This window comes from Phlebotomus argentipes, unplaced genomic scaffold (assembly GCF_947086385.1).
Source record: "Phlebotomus argentipes unplaced genomic scaffold, Phlebotomus argentipes genome assembly contig_6, whole genome shotgun sequence".
Lineage (NCBI taxonomy): Eukaryota > Metazoa > Arthropoda > Insecta > Diptera > Psychodidae > Phlebotomus > Phlebotomus argentipes.
The window spans coordinates 1,702,169-1,715,533 of NW_026776145.1; the positions used below are offsets into that span (position 1 = coordinate 1,702,169).

At 36.3% G+C, this 13,365-nt stretch overlaps 1 protein-coding gene across 3 annotated transcripts; it reads right to left on the reverse strand.

Annotated features, from left to right (window-relative positions):
• Positions 1–645: 645 nt before the first annotated feature.
• LOC132260167 (serine/threonine-protein phosphatase 2A 56 kDa regulatory subunit gamma isoform) lies at positions 646–13,231 on the reverse strand. 3 transcript variants are annotated; one of them, XM_059758133.1, is made up of 9 exons: positions 12,903–13,231; positions 12,668–12,720; positions 7,122–7,293; positions 4,046–4,242; positions 3,623–3,957; positions 3,332–3,562; positions 2,800–3,192; positions 1,640–1,835; positions 646–1,576 (listed from the first exon to the last, which is right to left on the reverse strand). In XM_059758133.1, exons 2-9 carry the CDS (start codon positions 12,701–12,703, stop codon positions 1,433–1,435), a joined length of 1,704 nt encoding a protein of 567 aa, XP_059614116.1. In that variant the 5' UTR covers positions 12,704–12,720; positions 12,903–13,231; the 3' UTR covers positions 646–1,432. The 3 variants fall into 3 exon arrangements, with proteins under 3 accessions (XP_059614116.1, XP_059614123.1, XP_059614130.1); XM_059758140.1 differs by lacking the exons at positions 7,122–7,293; positions 12,668–12,720; positions 12,903–13,231 and adding exons at positions 4,326–4,550; positions 5,140–5,507; XM_059758147.1 differs by lacking the exons at positions 646–1,576; positions 1,640–1,835; positions 7,122–7,293; positions 12,668–12,720; positions 12,903–13,231 and adding exons at positions 2,168–2,584; positions 4,326–4,550.
• Between the last annotated feature and the right edge of the window lie 134 nt (positions 13,232–13,365).

Here is a 13,365-nt window from a genome sequence, read left to right on the forward strand (position 1 = left end):
AAAACCACGCTAAGCAACACTTTTACAATTAAATACGAGATATTATTCTGCAGGAATTTTTGCCATTGTCATTTGCGAATAATTGCAACAATTTGATTTCACCTTTTTTGTATTAAAATTTGTTATGCCATATTACAATACTTAACAAGGATATCTTATGCATTCTCGCTATGAACTAATTATAATTTTTTTTCATTCCTTTTCATGTGTATTTCATCATTAGAGTTGTATTACTTGTAATTATACACTCCCTTTCTCTCTCTCTCTCACTTCTCTTAAACTGAAGTTCATTACCCGAAAGTATTTCTCAAAACCTCTTTCTAGTGTATTTTTTGTAATCTTTCTTCACCCAATTTCTTTTTCTCAATGTTAATCATTTAATTTAAGGCGTATTTGTATCGCTTATCTCTCACCTCATCCGCCCGCTTCTTTATCAGTAAATATGTAAATATAATATAGTTACAAATACACATAATTGTGACGTAGAATTCATTTTATTTTAGTGTTGCCTAGTAATATAGTGTAAGATTTTAATTAGAGGTCTTATGCTGTTAAAAAAAGGTCACATTAGAAGTGTGTGTAAATATGAAAGAAAAATATTTTGAAATATATCGTAGAAAAAGAATTCACTAAAAAAAAACACTATTGGACGAACAAAATACTATTAATAGACTTCAGAATAATTTATAATTATTTCAATCACATTTATACTTCAGTTTAAACTTCTCTGTAGCAGAATGTAAAGTGTACTATTTGATATTACTCTCTCCATTCCTCATTACTTCACTCCTGTTCTTCTAACCAATTCCTTTCTCCATCAACAGAGATTTATCTTTCCTTTCAATAGTTGCTTGCCTCCTATGTACAGAAATTCAGGATGTTTAACATTACACAAATTGGCACCAACGGCATTCGCTCTCACTGTATTTCTCTGTGCTTCTGAATATCTTATATATCATATCCTATTAAGGTCTTGCGTTTTTGGGGAGAAAATCAGAAGGTAATTCAAGAGATAGAAATGAAAAAGTCTGACAAAAATATCCTCAACAAAAAATGGCACCATGATTTTCTGTTCTCCCAACAATTAAAAATTAGCTTCTCTTGTATCTCTTTTTTTCACATTTGCTGAGGGAAAGATGCATAAATCTATTTGAATAGGTTTATAATTGCCTTTTTCTTGCATTTTAAAGATAAAAATGTTTACTATTGAGTTTAGAATCGATGAAAGGCTGCACAATGTGCCCTTTCTTCCTCTACAATTCTCATCAGTTAAAGTGAATCCATATTAATTGGGTTAGTGTTTCTTCTCCTCTCTCGAATGTAATTTTTTTCTTCTCAAATTGTGTCTACATATTGTTAGTATTTTCTCTATAGAATAGTTTAAGGAGAGAAATAAAGGCTAAACTATTTCCCCACCTTGGGATAATCGACTCTAGCATTTGTTGGAATCGGGTGGAGTTGTTAGAAACTCATCGGGACGCTTATGTTCAATTAGAGCGCGAACTGTGCCTGAATCCTGCGGCAAGTCCGATTTGCGTCGAATCAAGGGCTTCTCCTTGTTCTTCGTCATGTGAACCTGGAAAATGATTGGCAATAATCAGTACAATTTGCTTCCCAGCTTAGCAATAGTCTGCCCTACATCACGAGATTCTTGCTCCAGCTCATCGTATGTCAACTTTTCCGCCTTGATCAAGTCATCCGCCTCATTTCTCGCCAATGCATCGATCGAATATCGCTCAATCTTCACTCCGACACGACTCCATTCGGGATTATTTTTCGCCAGCGTCTCCACTTGCTGCCAAATCTCTTCGCGCTGTGTCAGTTTCTCCCGTTCGCTGTGAAGAAAGCAGAAGAGTGAAACCCATCGATAAATTATCAATCTATGAATTCAATATATACAAGTTAGAAGACTCAGGAAATCAAAAGCAGGAGGGATTTTATAATTGCAATACACACACACGTTTAAATGGTTAAACCAAAAGAGAAGGCAAGATTAAAAGGGGAATGAAATTCCAAAACAGAAAAATTTTTGAGGGGGGAATTCACACACTTATCACGCCAAAATTCAGATAAAAAGGATATTACAGAGAATAGTTAAAAGCAAAAATACTTAACTTGATTTTCGTGAGATGAGAAAAATGCTTCTTTCAGATTGACGCAACCAAAAATGCAATTTTCACAAGCATTCCATTTATTCTTCAAATGACTTTTCATAAGTATCTATTACTTCTCACTTTTATTCATGATTACATTTAACATTGTAATTTTAGAAAAGGGATAAATAAATTCTTGCTTGTTCTCTATGCAATTCTTCTTGCATATCTCCACTTTTTCTTTCTTTGCCATCTGTCTCGGGAAGGTTCATTTATTTGAAAAAGTTTCAATATATATATATACGTTTATTTAGAAGTCAATTTGAAGAGTTGTGTGCATATTGCGATTATAAATACTTTAGAAAAAGTTTGCTTCTATTGCGTAGAAATGTTGTGTAGTGGGGTCGGTTGAAATCCCGATGAATTATGTACACAAAATTGTATATTCTGTTTACTATGCGGGCAAATCTCTGCTATATTCCTGTTCGCATCTACAAAAATACACCACATTAGATGCCTATTAGCAAATCATTTCACGAGAATCACCCGTAAATTGACAAATTTTCATCCCAATACACCTAATATATCTCAAGGAGAGAGCAAATCGTCGCTTCTCAATATAAATTATCCCTTAGTTGAGCAAAAAATTGCATTTCCCTAAAAAGTATCAAATGATCTTTAGAGACAACAAAAAGAAAACACTTACATTTGATTCTCCTGCTTGAAGTTCCTATTGCATTCATCAAACAACTTCTGATTCATCTCCATGAAGAGTTTTAAGGCATTGTAGATGAGACCATGGATCGTCTTGTTCCAGTGCGTCTTGGAGTTGCGATAGAGTGAGGGAAACATGATCGGCAAAATCACCTGGGAGTTCTCTGAGATGAGTGACATTATGTACTCATTGTTCCAATAATACAAAGCTCGTTCTGCAACTTGGAAATGCGGACTGGAGACACATTTGGCAATTTGACGAAAGAGTGGTTCCATCACTTTCTGAAACTCCGCCGGTTCGATCACGTCCAATATCTCCTCCAGCTCATTGAGAAACATCACCTCTTTTGGACTGTGAGTTTTTGGCCAGAACTTCAGCAAACTCCTGCAAAGGCAGAGGTCAATGGAGTTTCTATTAGCATCTTCGTGGCTTATTTGTTTTCCTTTTTTTCTCTATCTCTCTTCTCTCTCGTGAGAAGTGAAGCAAAAATATTCAAATTAGACCAAATATACATATTACTCACTTGATCACCGGTTCAGTGAGGCTTGGATCTTTCTCCAGAAACTGAACAACACAATATGCCAATTGTGGATGGTACACTGACAAGCTTTTCACTTTATGCAGTGGCAGCAGCACTTTCAGAAGGAACTGCTTGTGCTCCTCTTTCAGTGGCAAAGCAAAACCATTGATGATGCTCCCCAGAATTTCCAAAAGCTCAGCAATGCCATTGTGGTGCTCGGTTTCGTAGATAAATCTGCAATGAGGAGTCAAATCAGTATCTCAATATTGACACCACGTTCACACATCTATTTACCTGTAAAACACATTGTTTATTTGTTTCCGTATAAAGGCTCGTAATCCTAGTAGTTTTCCGTATATCCTATGCAAAACAGTCTTTAGAAAGTCCCTCTCGCGTGGATCTTCCGAGTCGAAGAGGTCCAACAGTTGCAGCACAAACTGCTGATCAATGTATCGCTTAGCGGTGGCCGGTAGGAAATCTGGTGACTCGAGAAAGCGCAGAAATAAATCATACACAAACTGCAAATGTGGCCATGTCGATTCCAGTGTGGGCTCATCCTCTTCCGGATCAAACTCTGCACCATTGGGATTGGAAGATGGTGGAAGTGTTCGAAAGAGATTAACAGCAAACTGCCAAAAGAGATGCACACAAAACATTACACACTCGATATTAGCAATCTCAACAAACAAATATGCTTCTACTGCAGCAGTGTCATACCATATTGACCGCTTCAGGGTAGATGTTCTCTGTTATAACACCAGTGTGTTGACTCAAATACTCCACCATCTCGTGGAGGGCTGCCCTTTTCACTTCCTTCCATTTCAGGTCACTCAGTGGCTCAGAGAAATCAAATAGAACGCAACACTGTTGCAGTTTCTGGATAAATAAATCCTCACGCTCATTCGGACTGGCCTCTGTGGATGGGATAAGCACAAAAGGAGAAATATAAAATGATTAAAAATTACTTTTGCATAATTCACTCAAATAAAATCTCCACCTTTGAGATGAGGCAGAAAAATGGGTAAATTCTCAGGTAGATTTGAGAAGATATTCCGGTCTCTCACGTAGGAGTACTTTGAATCAATTGTTGGCATTGTGCTCTCCTTCGTGGCAACTAAATCCAGTCCACTGTGAAAGGATGGCGATTTGGGGATGCCAACAATGCTCGCCGAAGTGCCCGATAGTATTGTGCCACCGATAACCATTTCACATTTGAAAAATTCTACTTGAAAACCCTATTAATTATTACTTCGTTGTACCTTTTACTCGACCCAGTATCTCCCCACTCCCTCTAATACACCACCAATTACTTATTTAGAGGGTTTGCTACTCGAAAATCATGTATCTTTTTATAGCAATCTTGGTCACTTTTTCATTTCAACCTCCACGCCATTAATCAATAGACGAAGATGATCGATATCAACTGTGAATATATTCTCATAGTTCTTGACTTTCTTCACTGCAACTCACACTTTTTCTCATTTATTCCAGTTCCAATCATGAGATTATTGAACTTTTACCCATTTTGACTGTTATCATGTGATTTTTGTACCATATTTCTCCTATAATTTCGCATCGATACAATGCACAACATGAATATGGGAAAAGAATAGGAAAATTATTGACCATGAAGTAATTGCTACATTTCCCTCCTTTGTTCGTGGTGAACAAAAATAAGAAGAAGTGTATCTAACTTGCAGATGATTTTTCCTCTATTTCAAAAGCCTCCCATGAAGAAAAAAAAAAAACACAACACACTTGTGAAAATATAATTGTGCCTTCCTTCTTTCGACACTATCAGACACACTTACATTCGATACGCGTATAAATTTAATAGGAAACGTATATAGTCAGTAAGAAGATGAAAACGACAATATTTTCACACAAAAAAAATCTGCAACAATTGGCAAAAAATGGTATAAGAACGCTTCAAATGCGGGAACGGTATAAGGAGTCTCTCTCTCTTTTGCTCCATAAATTTCACCCATTATTGAGCAATAACATCAAAACAAATACTCAAATCCAGTTCACGAAACAATTCATTGCCAAGTGCTATCGCATTACATAATTATTACACGCACAAAAAATGATATTAGAATAGACGAAAATACGAGTTTTCTCACACAACTCTTCGGCCTCCCCCTCAAGAATGGCCGGAGAAACACCATCAAGTCACAGTGTGTTGCGCGCTTCGAGGTAAAAATATGTGTTGCTCTCGGTGTGTCTCTCTCGCCCCTACAAAGTGCGAGGAATATCCTTCCCACAAGCAGGGAGGACGAGTGAAGAGACAGAGAATAGAGGGTGTCTGTGAGAAAATCAATACAGAAAATGATTTCCACCCACACTCATTCTCTTTCGCAATTTTTCACTCAATTCTCTCCTCTCTCGCATCATTTTCTCTAATAACCATTTAAATCACAACGACTTTCTGTTCGCTTTTCACTCTGCATGCATGAATTGATTGACTCATTTGGCAGTCAATCGATTGCACAAGTCATATTTACTCGATGACCAAACACTAAATCGCTTGTGGAATCCTCCAAGCAATATTCCAACTGGCTCATAAAATAGCATAATGTGTAATTTCTTGAGTTTTTCAAATTCTTTCTCACGCTTTCCGGAAGATTCCCGATTTCAGGGTCACATTTTTCTATGTAATTTCTCCGCAAATCATCACAATATGTGGCAAATTTTCACTACTTTGGAATTGTTAGACAAGTCTGGGTTTTCCCAAAAATTTATAACGACTACAAAGCATTTACGTCTGCCTCATGGTGGAAAAACTATTAAACATTCTGATAAAGTAGTCACATTACGACAATGTGGGATTACAAAGGGGAGATTAGAGATTGTAAGAAATATAAGTTTTATGATAGCAGTTATCAAAACCACATGTCTCTTGTCATTGGAGCGAAACAAAACAAGTGAGAATTATTCTACTATTGTGGCGATTGTGGCATTTTTCATAATGATTTAAACACTTTTCGGGGTGAGGTTAATTGTCGACAAGTTTTGTGCAAGTTCCCCGCATTCATTTTAATTGCTTTACATTGTGCATTTGGTGGAATTTCACCGCGAAATTCTAGTAACATACAATGCATTTGCAGACGTGAAAGTCTCTCATAGAAGAACTTCATGTGCAATTACAAGAATGTTTAGAAAATTAATGTTGCAACACAAACAATAACAAAAAAAAGGATTACAAATTTTATAAGCCTGAGGAGAAGTTTTCGCAAATCTCCCACTTTATTACAGGTGAATTTGAACAAAATACCATTTCACAGGAATTTATTTTCTGTCCAATTCCATTTCTCTATTCCTTCATCCGTCAATGCAATAATGGTGAAATAATTTATAACCACAATATCCAATACACAATATTGAACACCGGAAGTTTCCTATCTAAAAATATTCAAGCGGTAATCAAACCAAGTAAAGACATATAGCATTTCGATTTCAGCACAGCAATGAAACGGATATTAAATAAATATTAGACGAACGTATGTACATAATCTTCAAATATACCCCCACAACATCATGTTATTGCCTTTTTCTGCAAAGAAAATCTGACACAATTTCACTTCGTAGAATAATACATGTTCATCGTACTGTGGGAAGGCACCTACATACTTATATTCCCTCTTGTATCAAACATAATTCACTGAATGCATAAATAATGCAGCTGAAGATTCACTTTTGCTAATTCCCTCAGACATGCATTGCACATAAAATACACACCTAAAAATCTCCAGCTCAACACAAATACATGAGTAATGATTAATTTTTCAGTTACCTTCCAGGAGGGGCAGAGCATTCAATTCTCGATTTTTGGACACATTGAACCTCGAGCTGTTCTGACGTTTCTCCTTCTTGATCAACGGTCCAGACAAGTTGATGGATTTCGTGATTGGGGTTGCTGGCGGGACGCTGTTAGATGTTGGTTTCCCTTGTGCATTATTAGTTTGCTGAAAGAGAAAGAGAAAAGACACTTTTTCAATAAAATTCCCATAAAACCATTTTTATTGTACATTTATAGAATAGCTCGCGGTTCGCTTTTTTTTCTCTTCTCTCTATTTGGGGTCATAATTATTTGCTGTTATTGTATATTATATGTTATAGTTGTCTTTCTTCTTCTTCTATTTCTCATTCCACACTCTCAACTATGAAAAAGTTGAGTGTGATGAGAGAAGTGAAGTAATTAAATGATACAATTTAACCATATAAATCTCACAGTGATCAACTATGTCACCATTATCTATTATATGCTCTCTTAATTAAACACAAACACTAAAATTCAGCAATGATACACACATAACTTTGCCATTGATACGCATCTTCAATGTCACACACAGTAACTGCAATAATTCGAGGAGAATTCTAAAGTCTTTCGCGAGTCTCAATGGGTCATTGTGATTAAAATGTTGCATTACACTCCCTCGCATAATTCATTGAACTCCAATACAGTGAATGAGTGCAATTAGAAAGGAATGCCTTTAAAACGTTTCTCCAGTCAATTGCAAACACACCTGACCGCTACTATTTGCTTATAGATTGAAAACGACAGTGACTACATACATTTTTTACATCATTGATACAGTTAGACTGAAGGAATGTTTATTATACGATAAATTTCTTTTCCTAATAAAATATAACCTGTTTCGATGCATAATTAGACATCTCATCAATGCAAATTCTTTTCATTTTCGCTCATAATAGAAATTTTTTCCATAATTGTTGTGAATTTTATTAACATTTCTCTCTTCATTTCTTGCCACTTTTTTTCTCCAAAAATAAAAAAAAAGAAGAGAAGAGAGAAAAGAAAACTTATCAGACATTGACCAAAAAAGCCAACAACATAAAAAACCTCTAATTAAATGATTCTTTAATGAGTTGCAGATAAGTTTTCTCATATCTTCAGGCGCATCTCAATTGTTTGTGCGTTGGTCAAGTGTTGTATTTTACAATTAATATTCACGAAGGCAGCATGCGAAATATTTTTTGTGTGCCTGATTTTATATGCCTCTTACACACGATGATAACGGATTCATTTTCAATGGGTCTTCTCTTGTTGAACACCCAATGAAGAGAATTGACCACGGATGGTGGAGATTTTGTATTGTAAAGCACATGTGTATGTGCACATAAAATATACACCCATGGGATGTATTTTATATAAAAGGCACAATCACTGTATAAATGGATAGAAAAATAGCAGTTCCACACACAAGATTCTGATGAGGAAAAACGGTAAAAGCCGGCATTCATGCCATGTTTTTCTATCTCCCTATGTGAAATGAAATGCCTTAATACATACATAAAAGCATAACACATCTCACAAGACGTGGAATGTCCGCTAAATAAAGATTCATAATACAGTTTAGATTTATTTTTCAACTCTCTCATCTTTTCTCAACAATAAATGCCTCTGTTTTCACATCAATAGAAAATGAAGATATGTACTCTAAAATTAAACCCAAAAACTATTGAAAAAAAAGAGAGAGAAACACAAAAGATACCCATTTCTCAGGCAATAAGTCTACTGGAAATATCATAATAACTGCTAAAGTGTCTTTTCACTCCAAGTCGAGAAGATAACAGAAGCACTGAGACAATAATTAAGACAAATATTGAGAAAATTCAAACTATTCCTCTTGTGCTATTACATAAATCGATAAATGAATACCTGGCCACACATTTTTTTTCTCTCTCTCTCACTCTTTGGTTTTTAGAACACGATAAAACACACGCCTGATGTTTATTTTCACATAGAGGAGAAATACAGGAAAAAATGTTAAGAGAGAGAAAAGAAAAAATCTAAACAAATACATCCCAATCTCTTATCAATTTAATTACTATCAGTATGTGTACAGCCATATATCTATTCTTCAATGTGCCATGGTATTTGTGTGTCTGAAAGTTATGTTGTTACAACCCAGAAGAGGAGCAACTAACAAAGAACAGAAAAATACACACATTGAAGGTATTGAAAATTAAACAATATAGAGAACTCATTACTATCTATAAATAACAATACTCAACACCATACACCTCACTGCGTAGACACTCTCGAAAAGAAATCATTTTGCTCACTGTAAAGCAACATTTCCGTCCATGGAATGTAATTTTGTGAAGTTGAGTCCACCCACTTACATAATGCAATTTTTTTCCAGCCATCCGTCTTGTTTATAAACTAATGACTTCTTGTGCTAACACCAATTGAAATTGAGACAGAGACACGAGAGTTACAAGAGGCACTTCAGACGAAAAAGAAATACAAGTGTATGAAGAAAACGGAAAGCAGTGCATCAAGGTTCTTTTCTTCGCATTTATTGCATGACTTTGTAAAAGCATAATTTTCTTTCTTTTTTCTCCTAATGATATCGATCTCTGTACTTCGACTCTATAACTCTCATCTTCCGACATCCCTAACAACACACACTCTCTCTCTCTCTCTTTCTCTCTCTCTCTTTCTAATCTATATAAATTCCCTGATAATTGCAAATATTTTTTGGCACATGTCCATTAAAATGCCGCGTCGTCAGGTCGACGTCAACATTTATTTCTCCGCCTCTGCCCACCTCCTCCTCTACATCCCATTTGTTTGCTTTCGTTTCATCCTCTCTCACAGCTCTTTTCCCCATATCAAAAAGAGAGAAGAAAATGTACAGATTTTTTGAGAATTCACCTTGGACGCTTTATCAGGTTGCCAAATTGAGGATATGTGTTATTGAGTCAGAGAACACAGAAAAGAAAGAAAAACAACATACAGTACAAACTCCTGAAAGAAATGGTCCAATGAATGAAAACCATTTGAGTATAATGTTCGCACCGTTAAATGAAATTTATTTTCCACCATCTCTATTTAATTGCGCTTTAAACAGATGAGTTTACGGAAGATCAAGTGTGAAAAATTCATGGACAGAATCATAATTTTTACTCGGTCTCGGAAGGTTAATTTCTCTATCCCTCATTTCTCATCATAACCAATTCGCCCAAAACTATATTCAAATGGCCAAAGTGAGAAACTTTGGCAAGGATAATTTTCCACCTTGTTCAATGCCACAAATTCGCATATCATCATCATCAAACTCTAAACAAACCAATCGATACCACAAGCCTTATTTGCAGCTACACAGAAGCTTATTCAACCATCATCGGATGCAAGCCATATTATTAAACAACCTGTTTTTACTCGTGTCACAAGGCTTTAATTAAAAAGTCCAAAACAAAAAGAGTCCACATTGGCCTCATTTTCCGAGTTTGTTCAACTCTGAACTCATACATTTTAGCCAAAAAGGTCTGAAGAGGGTGTCTAATACTCAAATATTCTCTCTGTCTCTCTCTCGTTGGAAGGAAAATATGAAATTCTACTATGCAATTATACGTGAAAGCAACTAAACAGCACTGAAGATTACCATATTCTCAATGAAAACGGGTCATTCGAGAAAATTGAGCAAACATCCTCTAATCGATGTAACAGCAAATCACTTAAAAATGTAGGAAAATCCCAATAAACATTTCATTTTATTTTAGAAACGTGATTAAGTCAGACCAAACTTATGAGCATGTTCACGTTTGTCTGTTTATAAATAAGATCAAGATAAAATTGGTGAAGGAATGTAATTGGGTGAGTCTTTTCTACACTTTGTAAGTTGAATATGTATGTTTATATACCCTTCATGAGTTGAATTTGGCAAGACACTGTCTTACAATTTTTTCCGATTTCTTATTACATCAATGGCAAGGACTTATGAATGAACGTTTGGGGCAATTCATTTCTATTTCATGTAGAGGCAACTTTTTAGAATTTGGCAACAACTTTCAAACACATTCACATTAAAAAAAAACACTTTTGCAGATAACTTATCGATCAATATTGATTTTTCCTTACAAATTTCGTATTCACACTGAATCTCTTTAAATAACCAAATCCACTGCTAAACTTTATCTTCACTCAACTATTTGATAGTGAAAATTATCATAAAAACCCGATGCAGCTTTGTTTATCTGAAATAATTCCTGACCACAAAAGTTAAATCCTTTCAATAGAGTTATTGTATATGTGGTGAAAAATAATTACACTTCTCTATAGAACTATTTTATGCATCATGTTCAAAACCAGACTATTGTCTCACTCTTTGACTTGAGCTATTTTCCATTATTTATTTACAGTATTTTCAATGACTCGAATTTTATTGCTGTCGTGTATGTTTTTCTGTTTCCAAGCATTTGGAAAAAAAATGCTAGTGAAAAGATAAAAAAGGCTTATAACAAAATTTCTTACACATGTAGAAATACACTTATAGTTAAAAGATTAAAAAAAAAAACGATAAGAGATTAAAAAAGAATGTTAGAGTGGAGGTCTGGAAATCAACTCCAGGCCATTCTCTAATATATTAATAATTTTTACATTCCGTTATTTGTTATCACTAAATGATAGACGTTTGTATCTCGCCCTTTTTAATCACCTTTCCAATTAGCGTGTTGCCTTGAATTGTGCCCTTAGTTGAAACCTATTTGTAGGGAGTTAATAATGGTCATTCGATTCGTCCCCTCTTGTCATAAAAGACATCGAGACATTTTCTACGTAGTAATTTACGGAAATAGACTAGTGTTGAGCCGCTCAATTGGGAGGCAATCACAATTGTCGATTATCACCGAACTGCATGTTCCACATAAACTGAACAAATATCGACTTTGATTTCTCGACTTTTTGTTTGTCACATCGAACGACATTTTTCTTATTATTCCGTGGCCTAGTGTAGAAATCGCACAATAATATTTAGAGACCCACTGAATATGAGAGACGAACACATGAAAGTCATGAAATGATGTAAAAATGCTCATCAGTAGTCTTTTTCCCACTAATTACGGTGTCGCCCATGCAATTTAATGATTGCGACCGAAGAGAAAACAGAAATTGAATATCAATCCATAATGCATAAATTACTCAAGGTACATGAAATATGTGTGATATTCTGAGGGAAAAAAATCAATTGTGCGGTCCCTCTGCCTCTCCTCTGGCCAAACACTTCTCTGGCTGGTACACAGGCAGTCACAATTTGTCGTGTGTGTGGAGATAATCAAGGCCAACAGATGACGATGCCTGGTCAAAAGACGACATACGCACTCACCTCAATTATGCGGCTCTGTGTCTTCTCCGGACACGAGCGGCACCCGGATTGGAGTGAGAAATCGGCAAGAGGGAGTGAGAGGCAGAGGTGAGGCACTTGCCGGAGAATTTCACCGCACGGAGATTTTTTCTCCGGCACAACTCTCTGAGGCGGAAAGTTAGGTTACGCGAGGTGGGGCCCCCATTCCCCCATATAGCACACTCACCTCAGCAGACTCTCCATTCTGTTGCGGTTTATCCATATTTGCCACTTTCAAGCCTGCAAAGAGCCCACAAGAAGCGCACAATCAGCTTCAGTGAAATTTTACCCCGATTCCGGGAAGGGAACACAGAATACTCAAAATTAGCATCTCGTGCGAGTCGCCGGGACGAGCGAGCGCCCCCGTGGCCCCACGCCCGATGCTAATGCATGAGCAAATGGAGATGAATCGAGATACACACCGTTTGTGAGTGAATTTGGAGTCGGATCGAAAAGAAAGAGTGTCGGAAATACTTGACGATATGTTCATGCAAAGTTGGAATTGCTGGGACTTTGTGTGAACAGAAAAAGTGAACTAAAAACTCTGTGGGGATTGCTACGTTTTTGCTCTTCACTTGAGTTACAGACACAGAACACTTGACTTGCCGGCCCGTCCTTTTTCCTTTTTAGGCATTATAACTACTAAATCGATTTAATTTCAACGTAGATACGCGCTGCAAACTCAATCACGGACGAGAAAACTAAAAAACTATGCAACAATGGCGATCCGATTGTCACTCCATTCACCACACCGTTATTCACCATGGCGCGAATTTCACCCAAAGGCGACGTCAGCGACGCGTGGTGAGTGGAGTCGGAAGCTGTGTGTGAGTTGCATGCAACCCATATGCGACCTGTGCGACCTTATTACAAAATTGTATTTCC

What these genes read in the sequence shown, in the direction of transcription:
- LOC132260167 (XM_059758133.1), bottom strand. Translation starts at nt 12,703, where the DNA reads ATGGATAAACCGCAACAGAATGGAGAGTCTGCTGAG. An exon ending in TTCAAGCAGGAGAATCAAAT is followed by an intron (nt 1,836 to 2,799) that starts GTAAGTGTTTTC and finishes CTTTCTTCACAG; the next exon opens with CGAACGGGAGAAACTGACAC. An exon ending in TGGAGCAAGAATCTCGTGAT is followed by an intron (nt 1,577 to 1,639) that starts GTAGGGCAGACT and finishes ATCATTTTCCAG; the next exon opens with GTTCACATGACGAAGAACAA.